This window comes from Ascaphus truei, chromosome 5 (genome assembly GCF_040206685.1).
Source record: "Ascaphus truei isolate aAscTru1 chromosome 5, aAscTru1.hap1, whole genome shotgun sequence".
NCBI classification, from domain to species: Eukaryota; Metazoa; Chordata; class Amphibia; order Anura; family Ascaphidae; genus Ascaphus; species Ascaphus truei.
The window spans coordinates 238,259,212-238,272,640 of NC_134487.1; the positions used below are offsets into that span (position 1 = coordinate 238,259,212).

Below are 13,429 nucleotides of genomic sequence, written 5' to 3' on the forward strand. Positions count from 1 at the left end.
CCTCTCTCTCTCTCTCACCCGCTCACTCACCCTCTCACTCACCCTCTCTCTCACCCTCTCTCTCACCCCCTCTCTCTCTCACCCCCTCTCGCTCTCACCCCCTCTCTCTCTCTCACCATCTCTCTCTCACCCCCTCTCTCTCTCTCTCACCCCCTCTCTCTCTCACCCTCTCTCTGTGTCTATCTCACACTCTGTTTCTGGATCTCTTATTTACCCTATATATCTTAACTGCCCTATACTACACCGAAATAACCTATACTGCTTTCTTCAAGATCTGACTCAAGCTTCACACGGAAGACATCGGAACCCCCCCTAACACAGAAGACAGGTAGGGAACACCTCCCCTCCAATGTATAACATTGCGGGAATGAGAGTACCTGGACATTGAGGGTCTGCGGATCAGGTAAGATCCCAGGCAGGATTGCTGCTTTAGGGGACGTCTAGACACTGGTTAAGGGGTTCAGGAAACTAGTCATTCACACCTGGCTTTTATTTCTAGATCGACATTTACACACACACACACACACACACACACACACACACACACACACACACACACACACACACACACACACACACACACACACACACACACACACACACACACACACACACACACACACACACACGTAACAAGGACAAATTGTAGTAATACAAAAAATACATTTATGTCAAAAATGAATGTTGTTCTGACTAGGAATTTATTAAATGTATTTTATTTATATATTTTATTTTAAAGCGGGGTTGGGGGCGGGACTAGGGGTGGGGTTGTGGGCGGGACTAGGTGGCGAGTAGATTTTTTGGTTAGGCGAGTAGATTTTTGGGTGATTTGTCAAACACTGTATATATATATATATATATGTATGTATGTATGTATGTATGTGTATATATATATATATATACAAATAAGTTTTACCAGATTGGAGTCCGGGAAAAACGAGACAGCACACAGTCTTGTAAGTCCAGAAGAACTATATTCAAATTAACATGGCACCACATCCAACGTTTCGATCATCTAAACGTGACCTTCCTCAGGGACGTGCAATAAGTGAATGCTAATAAACCCCCTTATATACCCACACAAATCAGAATAAAACAAACTCACCCGTGTAAGGGCAAGATTGCCCGCGAAAACCGCGCCGCTGTGACCCGCAGGCGTGTGTATGAACGCATCGCCATCTTGAGTATGTTAATTAGGCTTCTCATGAGTAGCTACGGTGGCCTGTATGGCACATAGAGCAAAATTAGTGGCGGTTCGCACATGCGCGAACCTTACAATTCCCTGTGTTGAATACAGGAGGCTGCGCATAGGAATACTGATGTGATTACTTCTATCCCCGTGGCGCGCATAGGCGCGCATGCGCATAGGCGCGCATGCGCATTGATGTAACCCTGGAGAATGTCCACATCTACATGACACTGCGCGTGCTCGGTCATTTAAAGAGACCAGTGACGACTGGGGCAACACTATGCAAACTCTGCCATGCCAACTGAGGTGTGTATTTTTTCATATGTATATATATATATATGTATATATATATATATATATATATATATATATATATATATATATATATATATATATATATATATATATATATATGTATGTATGTATATATATAGTTGCATGATGAAGCCACTGTACAAATGAATGTGTGAAGGGTGGGTATCGGACCAGGGTGGCTTAACCCCTTAATTACCTTTGCGGTTATTATCCGATAAGGTGATTAAGGGGTTAATTGATATCAGAATGTAATTGCAATGTATTGGCTATGTATTTTGTTGGCAACGGAGATCACGGATTTTGCTGGCGAGGCGGCTTCTTATTGATGAGGTGAGTAGAACTTTATTTATTTTATTATGCTACTTAATGTGTTTAATAATAGGCAAATAATCTATTATCCCTATCTGGATAATAGTTATTTTGCACATTATTATACTGTATGTACTGTGGGGGGGAGGGGGGGAGGAATTGATGTATTTAATGTATAGGACATGTTTTTTTTTTACATACTGGGTTGTTTCCTCAGGTCTGCGGTGGACCTATGGAGACCACCTGCAGTCTCCTCTGGCTTCTCACGGGTAAACGGCTGCCGGGTCCACGGGGGACACCTGCGGGGAAGAACCAGTGGCCGCACATCTGTGGGGGCACAGCGGACCCGTAGGGACCACCCATGGGCCCCCTGACCCCCGTGGGTACCACCCGAGGCCCCTCAGACACCTGTGGGTCTAACCTGGGGCCCCCCAGACAGCCACGGGCCTACCCGTGGGGACCCAGACCCCCGTGGGAACCACCCGAGGCCCCTCAGACTCCTGTGGTTCTGACCCGGGGCCCCCCAGACAGCCGCGGGCCTACCCGTGGGGACCCCATTGTGGTCCACGGTGACCCGCGGAGACCACCTGGTGGACCATGGTGCCTGGCGGGGACCACCCCTAGGCCTCCAGACCCTGTTTGAAACATAGTGCTGGGCTACTGTAGGTCTGTTAGGTGACCCGTCAGGCCCACCGGGGACTCCCGTGGGCCTGGGGTATTAACCATTTATGTGAAATAATAAATCATGTATTTATGGTGGGGCACAGGGGGTGGATTATGTATTTAATAAATATAATGATGTTTATTGTGGGGCTGTGTATTGTTTTTATTGTGGGTACTGGGGGTGGGGGAAGGGGGTATTGGCCCCAAGGGTATGTGGGTAGGCCTCCCGGCTGGGTAGTTTGTGAGGGTGGTTAGGCCTCACGGGGTGGGGGGGTAGTGGGGGAGGGTATGTAGGCTTCCCAAGTGGTGGGTGAGTGTGGGTTAACCCCTTAATGACTGTAGTGGTTAATAACCGCTATGGTGATTAAGGGGTTATGGGACATTACATTGGCTGTTTTTATTCTTGTTTATGTTTTGCAGCATCGGAGGGGGCATGGACGGTGATGAAAATGAGGATGGCCTTCATGGTGGCAGCCGGACATGGGTGAGTGCAATATGTATTTAATGTATTTATTGTTCTTTATGTATTTAAAATGGGCACATTCACTATTATCCATATGTGGATAATAGTAATTTTCCACATTACTGTACTGTACTGTATGTGTTAGGGGGGGGGGGGTGTATTTATTGTAAAGTATTTGTTTTTTGGGGGGGGGGCACAGAATTGGTACTGCAGGCCTGTGGGGAACACCCAAGGGCCACCGCCGGCCTCTAGTATCCTTGCTGTGCATCGCAAAAATGTTATATATGTAATGGGGGTATAGAGGTTGTTGGGGGCACAGGGGGTGTATGTTGTTTATTGCAATGTTTATTGGGGGCAATTGTCCCCAATAAACATGCTATTATGCCTTAACCCCTTCATTGCCTTAGCGGCTATCTGCTATGGTAATGAAGCAGCATTAATGTATTTTAATAATATTGTGCGGAAGCAGGGGGTCCCCTGAGCTGAACCGCATTGATTTATGGCAAAGGGACCCCCTGCTTCCCGAGTTACAGGCCCCGGTATGGGGCATCGGAGGCCAATGTCGCCGCCATCTTTATAGCGTCCAAGACGCAACGTGGGCTCTCTAAAGATGGCGGCGACACTGGCACCGGATGACACATACCGGGGCCTGTAACTTGGTAAGCAGGGGGTCCCTGATCCACAAATTAATGCTGTTCAGCTCAAGGGACCCCCTGCTCCCGCACACTATTATTAAAATACATTAATGCTGCTTATTACCATAGCGGATAGCCGCAAAGGTAAGGAATGATTGTTTATTTATATGTGTGTTTTAATCATAGTGTAGATGTGCAGAGGGTCTCCGGAGCTGAACCGCTTTGGTTTTAGGTTCGGGACCCCTTGCTTCCCGAGATACAGGCTCCTTTATTGGGTGCCGGTATCCCTCTACTTTGTTTACATTCCGCGGTCACGTGATCGGGACATTTAAATGCAGAGGGATAATGGCACCTCATAAAGGGGCCTGTATCTCGGTAAGCAGGGGGTCCCCAGATCTGAAACCAATGCGGTTCAGCTCTGGAGACCCCTGCACATGTACACTATGAGTGAAAATAGTTTTTATATATTTTTATTTTGCCGGTGTTTGCACAGAGAGAGTGGCGGATCTCTCTCTGCTGCAAACACATATCGGCAGAAATGGCGTATCGACAGGTTATCGGGAGACAGACTGTTTCGCCACCGGCTAATCGGCGTTTTGCTTTCGCAGTGATTCGCCAGGGATTCGGCCCTTATTGCATACTGCGTGGGCAAATTGCCAAAATCATGCCGATAGTGAACACTTCCCGAGACCACTTTTTCGGCGCTTACTGCATGAGGCCCTAAATTACTAGTAGATTTGAATAATTGGGTTGATAATGAGTTAATCATACTTTAGAATTCAATTATAAATTTACTATTTTTTGAGCCAGAAATTTTCACTGCGCGATTTGTAAATTATGGTTAGATGTATTGTAAGTTGTGATACCTTATAGGGGACCAACCTGAGAATTCTTCATACTGTTTGTGGCACTGTTCTGTCCACTGAAAATTCCTATTGTTCCCTTAAAGGTGTCACAAATTACAATAAAGTCTACCTTTTCAAGACTAATACAGCAACTAGAAATGTCAACAGAATGATGATTTGATCAGTTGTTATGCATAGTTTGGTGAATTTCACCATATTGCATATAAAATGAAGACAGTATAACTGACCTTTATTTCTTTCATTAGGAATTAACAATGCCTTTGCGAAAAGGTTTCCATTTGTCAATACAAACCATCTGTGTAAAGTGTCCCGAATTGTTGAATTTAATGCAAAGCCGGTTTTTTTATAAACCCCTGGCTCGTATTTCATAGATGTATAGTAGATATCTGAAAGGAACAGAAAAAAATTATTTGTACTTTAATTAATTGAAGCGTACTGAGAAGTATTTGTAGCAATAATGAAACATGTCCGTTTCTTTATTTTTCACTGAAGGAGGGATAGGTTTGTCTTTGTTCCAGAACCAGTGATACATGGCACGTTGGGAGCCCACCATATTCCCCTCCAAAAACCAACAGACACACAAGGCCACAGCTTTATTGATATTTTTTATCCAAAGTTTTACCAACTCTTTCCCCCCACCTACCAGGCAGCCCAACTGTAGTACAGAGCCCCCAACGGTATCGACGTGGCTCGTGAATCCCACTGCTACCAATATAAGTCATATTATTCCACCAGCCCCAATGAGGGAGCCATTATATCCGATATCCTTATACCTCTTGAGTTCTCCCAACATGGCAGACCCACCACATGCCTACAGCTCTGACATTCTTATAACGAAATACATTTGTATTATCCCTTTTCCTCCCCCCTTAAACAGCAGCAACATCATAACAATTTGAAAGGGCCATGAGGGAAGAGGCCAGCCATCCGGAGCATAGCCGCTATATCTCCCCCTGCGTTCCTCCTCTCTTTTACAGGTACACTGGCGACACACTTTATTCGAGCTTGGCTAGTCCCACGAATTCAGGTATACCCGGGTGTATTGAGGTTTGTGACTGTTTTCTGCCCGAGTGCATTGAGTTATTTTCCAAGCAGGGATTGAAGCATTTTATTCCCGCTGGCTGCAATACTGCACAGTATATATATATATACTGCATTACAATTCATGAATTTATGCCATCTGGTAGACACGCGAAGCATTGCAGCCTATTAAATCCTAATCATTATCATTTAACAGATCAGCCGCCCATCAGCCAGGCATGAACCCAGGCTGGGAAGGCAAATGCAACGGGGCTTGTCAGAGGTGAGGAGTGGCGCATTCCAGGTATCTGCCAGGTACATACCGGGTATTTGCTCGAATAAAGTGTGTCGGTGCAGTACCGGTGGGAGGAGAGGAGGGAGACAGATAGGTAAGTAGACGGGGAAAGGAGGGCTTTCACTGGCCATGAGGCCCATGCCTGGGTGCAGGGACCGACTTTATCAGCAGCAGTGTGTGTTGAAACAGTGTTTATTAACATGTATGCCACTCTCTTGACCCCTGAGAATAAAATAACGATATCTATTTAAGTTTAGATTTAATTACAGGAAAAATGGTTTGAAATTATGGGCATTAATTAAATCCCTGTGGGCATTAATAGTTAGTAATGCTAGAATGTTAGCACCTCTCCTTCATTATTCCCTTTGTGTGCAGTGGAGAATTATCCTATACAGTTAGGAAACAAATTAATAATGACAAATAAATAACAAGTAAATAAATTACCCTGAGATAGTAATAATTCCTTCAGGACATTTCATTAGCTAGCCATTAATGCTTGGGTGGGTTAAAGGCTGGGCATTAATGGCCAGGTAATGCATTGTCCCTCAAGAACTATTTCTTAATTGTAGGTTAAAAACTGAATGTTGATAGGTTGTAATTTAAAATTGGGCAAGGTGCCAACATTGTCGTTCAACATCGCAGCTACTGCTGCTCTTGGTGAAACATATATAGAACATAGTTCTGTAATATACAGTGCTCCAATGGGTCAGGTCACTAGTCACATTCACATTTGAATAAATGAGTTTGATTGAAGAAAGCTCATAATATAGGTAACCAAGAAGTCAGTGAGTGTTGGTAAACACAGGTATGCGCTTTGTGTGATGAGAAGCATATATGAAGTCCTGGTAGGTGGTATAGATGGGAGATAATAAGCAGATGCCACTGATTCACCTCCTACTGGGACTGTGTCTCAAGAATCAATTGAAAACCTTGTGTGTAATATCCCAGCAACAACCAAAGCATAAGCCTGAAATGGTAGGTTACTCACATCTGGTGACCCATTCTGTCTCCATTGGCGTGCATCACATGGTGTCAGCAAATAGGTAATCCCAGCAGGGAAGAGAAAGCGGAGCATAGCCGTACAAATAAGGGGTTAATCTGGGGCTACAGCATATCTGATGATATATATATATCAGTTGTACCCCACCTTATGGGAGATTCCCGTTACCAGGTGTATGGTGCATGCTACCTGTTGGTTCACAAGAGATTGAGGTGTCCGCCGATGGTTGGGGGACTGCAGAACAGGCTTCTGGAGTCTATACCCGACATTTATTCCATGGTAATCAGCGCCTCCATCTGCTGTAGGCTCCAGATGTATGATGGTCATCTCCCACAGTAGAACGGTTTCCTCTCCACCCCAGAAAGATTGCACACCAGGCAGGAGGTATATGAAACAGGAACCGGTTTATTCTCTCTGTACAGCACAGTCGATAGGAAGCTCTGTCCAATGCAGTCACAGCTCTGGTCTCAAACTACAGATGGTCCCTGGACCTTCACTCTGGGTCAGGGGCCCCCTAAATAGCTCTTCCCTGATCCTCTAGCAGGACCAGGGGAACTGTATAGGTAATCACTCACGCCCCCCGAAGGGAAGTTAACTTTGTCTCTCTCAATGGTAGATACCAACTAACAATTTGGAGATGCAACCCCCGTGAATACAGCAGTTGGAGGGTACCATGTCTGAACCCAGGATTGGGTAGAACACAGACCTGACACTACCTCCTCCCCTGTCTACATGGCAACATATAAATATATATATATATGTATCCAAGTCCCCGTGGGCTACTAATTCTCTGGCCCCTCCAGCACTGTAAGTTCCAGTAAAGAGTGGGCCGTGTTGGGAGTAAATCCTGCAGGGCCTGGTTATGTTATTGTACAGAATGTTAGGTAATACAGTTAAGGATTCGTCTGGTACTATAGGGGCCTATGCCTGATAGGAGGCCGGCTTACAAGTCACTCCCCTGGGAATGAGTGGGTTTTCCTCTAGAGGTTAGAGTAAGTGTTTTTGGGAGTTAGTTCTGTGCTCACCTCCCTGCGTGGAGGACACACCAGTATAACCTCTACTGGATAGGAGTGGGCAGAGGCCATGCCCTGTTATGGGGTAAGGTGTGTTGAGGAGGGGAGCCTAGGGCCTCAAGCCATTGGTACTGCTTTCAGAGAATGGAGCTTGAAATTACTATGCTGTATCCAAATAAAGTCCAGTTGAATTATCTTTTGTGTGATATGTGAAAAGAGTTGACTGTGAGGACCATCCTGGCTACACCAGGATCCTCATAGGATGGAGGCACTGTGCTGACAGAAGAACCATCACTGAGAGCCTGCCCTGATGCCTCCTCATACCATTGCGGAGTTCTCAGACCTTCTTTTCCACCTAACAGGTATACACTGACCATCATGCACCAATTGTGTGAAAAAGAAAGTACACCCTCTTTGAATTCTATGGTTTTACATATCAGGACATAATAACAATCATCTGTTCCTTAGCAGGTCTTAAAATTAGGTAAATACAACCTCAGACAGAGGAACAACAACACATATTACACCATGTCATGATTTATTTAACAAAAATAAAGCCAAACGGAGAAGCCATGTGTGAAAAACTAAGTATACCTTATGATTCAATAGCTTGTAGAACCACCTTTAGCAGCAATAACTTGAAGTAATCGCTTTCTGTATGACTTTATCAGTCTCTCACATCGTTGTGGAGGAATTTTGGCCCACTTTTCTTTACAACGTTGCTTCAATTCATTGAGGTTTGTGGGCATTAGTTTATGCACAGCTCTCTTAAGGTCCAGCCACAGCATTTCAATCGGGTTGAGGTCTGGACTTTGACTGGGCCATTGCAACACCTTGATTCTTTTTCAGCCATTCTGTTGTAGATTAGCTGGTGTGCTTTGGATCATTGTCCTGTTGCATGAACCAATTTCGACCAAGCTTTAGCTGTCGGACAGATCCCTGATGTATGTATATCTAGTTTGATTCTAGAATACTTTGGTATACAAAGGAGTTCATGGTCGACTCAATGACTGCAAGGTTCCCAGGTCCTGTGGCTGCAAAACAAGCCCAAATTGTCACCCATCCACCACCGTGCTTGACAGTTGGTATGAGGTGTTTGTGCTGATATGCTGTGTTTGGTTTTCGCCAAACCTGGCGCTGTGCATTATGGCAAAACATCTCCACTTTGGTGGATGTCTTGTGGTTTGTTCAGATGCAACTTTGCAAACATAAGCCATGCTGCCATGTTCTTTTTAGAGAGAAGAGGCTTTCTCCTGGCAACCCTTCCAAACAAACAATACTTTTTCAGTCTTTTTCTAATTGTACTGTCATGAACTTTAACATTTAACATGCTAACTGAGGCCTGTAAAGTCTGAGATGTAACTCTTTGTTATTTTTTGCAATTTCTCTGAGCATTGCACGGTCTGACCCTGGGGTAAATTTGCTGGGACGTCCACTCCTGGGAAGATTGGCAACAGTCTTGAATGTTTTCCACTTTTGAATAATCTTTCTCACTGTAGAATGATAGACTTTAAATAGTTTGGAAATGGCCTTATAACCCTTCCCAGCTTGATGGGCAGCAACAATTGCTTCTCTAAGATCATTGCTGATGTATTTCCTCCTTGGCATTTTGTTAACACACACCTGAATGCTCCAGACCAGCAAACTGCTAAAACGTTGGCTTTTATAGAGGTGGTCACACTTGCTGATGATCAATTAATCAAGGGCATTTGATTAGCAGCACCTGTCTGCTACTTAGCATTTTAATTCCTATGGAAGCAGTAAGGGTGTACACGTAGTTAGTTTTTCACACATAGCTTCTCCATTTTGGTTTTATTTTTTTAAATAAATCAATAAATCATGGATTCAAAGAGGGTAGACTTTCTTTTTCACACCACTGTGTGTGTGTGTGTGTGTGTGTGTGTATACATTTTCCTGCACATGGCATTATACCATGGTACCGTGGAACTTATCATACTGTACCATTTGAATCATATCTCTCCATCATATCCATGAATTTCCTTTCCTTCACAGGCAGAGTCTCATTCCTTTCTACTAGTTCCCGAAGGGACATATAGGGAGGAGTAGGGTAAGTGATGTCTACAGGTGCAAACCCAAATGACGGAGAAACATTGTTGGAATTCAACAGGATGTTATCCATGGATTTCTGTGCTTAAACATAAAAAGAGAATCACGTGAAGTTGTAAAGATGTGCAGTGTATACTGTCACTTGAAAGTTTTATGCATCCATACACCGTACAGGCCCAGATTCACCAAGCTTCCATTAACGTTATGTTAACTTAATATAACAGTCTGTAATTATAACAGTATTCACTAAAACGAAATAACATGATTTTAACCAGGATGTACTCCAGTTAAAACATTATGTTTAATGGTCGTTCATTTTAATGTGGCATTGATGAAACTAAATTATACTCATACCCTATTCACTAAGCCAGTGCCGCCAACAGAAATCATGGGGCCCAGGCCAAATGACAGGAGCAATGCCCTCCCTCCCCCCCGAACCTATAATGCACCTACCACAAAAAAATATTACGGAAAAAAACATTACAATGAAATCTGTTTATTTCATTTGACTGACTGCCTGGGTGGGTGGTTCTGGTTGACTGACTGCCTTGACTGCCTGGGTGGGTGAAAAGGTTAAAATAAAGGCCAGAATCTCCAAGCCTCCATCTTGTCAGGAACACCATTTCTGCCTGAACTTTTCCCTGAACTAAGTGATATATGTACGCAAGAAACGACCTCCAAACATGCAGGCCGTTTTCTCAGCTTTCGACAGTTATTGTCAGAAAAACAGCACTGTTCTGTTGTCTGGACACCAGAACTGTGTTTTCATGGAATTGGCTTGGCCACCACATTTGCTTACAGAAACCAAGGCTATAGATAATGTGAGATATGAGTGGAAAATTCCCAGCTTCGCTGTTATTTAGTAATGTGCTAATATTGTTACTCCTCTAATTTACGCCTCTAATTAACACTTTATTTTCCTGTATAAATAGCATTGCTTTTCCGTAATAAAGTTGAGATGAAGAATCAGGTTACTGCCTGGGTGGGTCACTGACTTTGACCGGGTGGGTGCTGCTTCCTGCTCCCTTGCCCACTAGACACTTCCCCTCCCTTGCCCCCGATATCCCTGCGGCTGCTGCCCGGGGCGGAAGGTAGGCGGCTGGGTGGAGGGAGAGGGGGGGCGAGACTAGCAGGCTAATTCCACAGCTGCTGCCCGGGACAGGAGGCGGGCATGGGGGAAGCTGTGTTGGCGCGTGTGCGGGAAGCTGGGTTGGCAAGCGCGGGGGAAGTTGGGTTGGCACGCACAGGGGAAGTTGGGTTGGCACGCGCGGGCTCGCAATGGTGCTTCCCCTACAGCCCACGTTGGGAGCAGGAGGGGAGCAGGCCCACAGGCAGCAGGCCGGACATTTTGTTCAGCTCAGAAGACCCCCTTCTCCTGCACACTAGTATCAAACAACCCCCAACCCTCCCCCCCATAGAAAACATAATTAACTTAGTGGATACAGTAGCTGCTACGGTAATGAAGCTGCTTACATTTTATTTTTATTCATAGTGTGCGTGGGCAGGTGGTCCCCTGAGCTTAACAAAGTTGATTTCAGCCTCAGGGACCCCCTGCTTCCCAAAATACAGGCCCCGGTATGGGGTGCCACAATCCCTGCAATGTTAGAATCCCATGGTCACGTTTCAGTCTATCTTACTGCTCGTCTCTTACACACATGTAGAGCCCGGCAGGATTAACTCAATAGGGACCCCTGCTGTGTTAATCTGATGAGCCATTAGTCTGTCGCGGAAAATGTAGCAAGGATCTCGGGGAGATCTCGAAAACAAATCCGAGAAATGGTCGGATAACGACCGCTGCATCTGTATGTATACAGAGTAGGTTTACATACTTTTTTGATCAATACAGAGCCAAATTAGCAAGACATACTTGAATTTTAAAGAACATAAAAACACCCGCCACAAAACTATTTTATGAATTTACATTCCCAAGGACTTCAAACATAGGTATCAATGTGTTCCCCCACAAATATTTCTGCCTGGGAATCTTTGTTGACAGAAATATCTATACCACTAACTTCAAACTTTGCATACAAAAAAATCACATACCAGCTTAGTGCGAGAACGAAAACAAATGTATGTATATATGTATATAGGTGGCTAGGTGGCGAGTAGATTTTTTGGTTGGGCGAGTAGATTTTTGGGTGATTTGTCGAACACTGTATATATATATATATATATATATATATATATATATATATATATATATATATATATATATATATATATATATATATATATATATATATATATATATATATATATATATACAGTGTTCGACAAATCACCCAAAAATCTACTCGCCCAACCAAAAAATCTACTCGCCACCTAGTCCCGCCCCCAACCCCGCTTTAAAATAAAATATATAAATAAAATACATTTAATAAATTCCTAGTCAGAACAATATTCGTTTTTGACATAAATGTATTTATTGTATTATATTATACTACAATTCGTCCTTGTTACGTGTGTGTAAATGTCGTATCTAGAAATAAAAGCCAGGTGTGAATGACTAGTTTCCAGAACCCATTAACCAGTGTCTGGACGTCCCCGCTTCACAATATCTAAAGCAGCAATCCCGCCTGGGATCTTACCTGATCCGCAGACCCTAAATGTCCAGGTACCCACATTCCCGCAATGTTATACATTGGAGGGGATGTGTTCCCTACCTGTCTTCTGGGTTAGGGTGGGGTTCCGATGTCTTCCGTGTGAAGCTTGAGTCAGATCTGGAAGAAAGCAGTATAGGTTATTTCGGTGTAGTATAGGGCAGTTAAGATATATAGGGTAAATAAGAGATCCAGAGTGTGAGTGACAGAGAGAGTGTGGGAGAGAGAGAGAGTGTGGGGGAGAGAGAGAGAGTGTGGGGGAGAGAGAGAGAGTGTGGGGGAGAGAGAGAGAGTGTGGGGGAGAGAGAGTGAGGGGGAGAGAGAGTGTGGGGGAGAGAGAGTGTGGGGGAGAGAGAGAGTGTGGGGGAGTGTGGGGGAGAGATAGAGAGAGAGTGTGGGGGAGAGAGTGTGGGGGGGAGAGAGAGAGTGTGGGGGAGAGAGAGAGAGTGTGAGGGAGAGAGAGAGAGGGAGAGAGAGAGAGAATGTGCGGGGGAGAGAGAGCGAGTGTGGGGGGGAGAGAGAGAGTGGGGGAGAGAGAGAGAGAGTGGGGGAGAGAGAGAGTGTGGGGGAGAGAGAGAGTGTGGGGGAGAGAGAGAGAGTGTGGGGGAGAGAGAGAGTGTGTGGGAGAGAGAGAGAGTGTGTGGGGGGGAGAGAGAGTGTGGGGGAGAGAGAGTGTGGGGGAGAGAGAGTGTGGGGGAGAGAGAGTGTGGGGGAGAGAGTGTGGAGGAGAGAGAGAGACAGAGTGTGGGGGAGAGAGAGACTGTGGGGGAGAGAGAGAGAGAGTGTGTGGGGGGGAGAGAGAGTGTGGGGGGGAGAGAGAGAGTGTGTGGGGGGGGAGAGAGAGCGTGGGGGAGAGAGAGTGTGGGGGAGAGAGAGAGAGTGTGGGAGAGAGAGAGTGTGGGGGAGAGAGAGCGAGTGTGGGGGAGAGTGAGAGTGTGGGGGAGAGAGTGAGAGTGTGGGGGTGAGAGTGAGAGAGTGTGGGGGAGAGAGT

General features: G+C 45.1%; 1 protein-coding gene across 2 annotated transcripts in view; it reads right to left on the reverse strand.

Annotated features, from left to right (window-relative positions):
* The window catches only part of LOC142495811 (uncharacterized), a 165,562-nt gene that overhangs the window by 35,255 nt on the left and 116,878 nt on the right, over window positions 1–13,429 (reverse strand). Inside the window, exons 3-4 of one of the 2 annotated variants that reach the window (XM_075601795.1) lie at window positions 9,731–9,919; window positions 4,668–4,826 (exon numbers count right to left, since the gene is read on the reverse strand). In XM_075601795.1, coding sequence (XP_075457910.1) covers window positions 4,668–4,826; window positions 9,731–9,908 — 337 coding nt within the window. In that variant the 5' untranslated portion in view covers window positions 9,909–9,919. The remainder of the gene's footprint in view (window positions 1–4,667; window positions 4,827–9,730; window positions 9,920–13,429) is intronic. The other variant, XM_075601794.1, reaches the window with a different exon arrangement.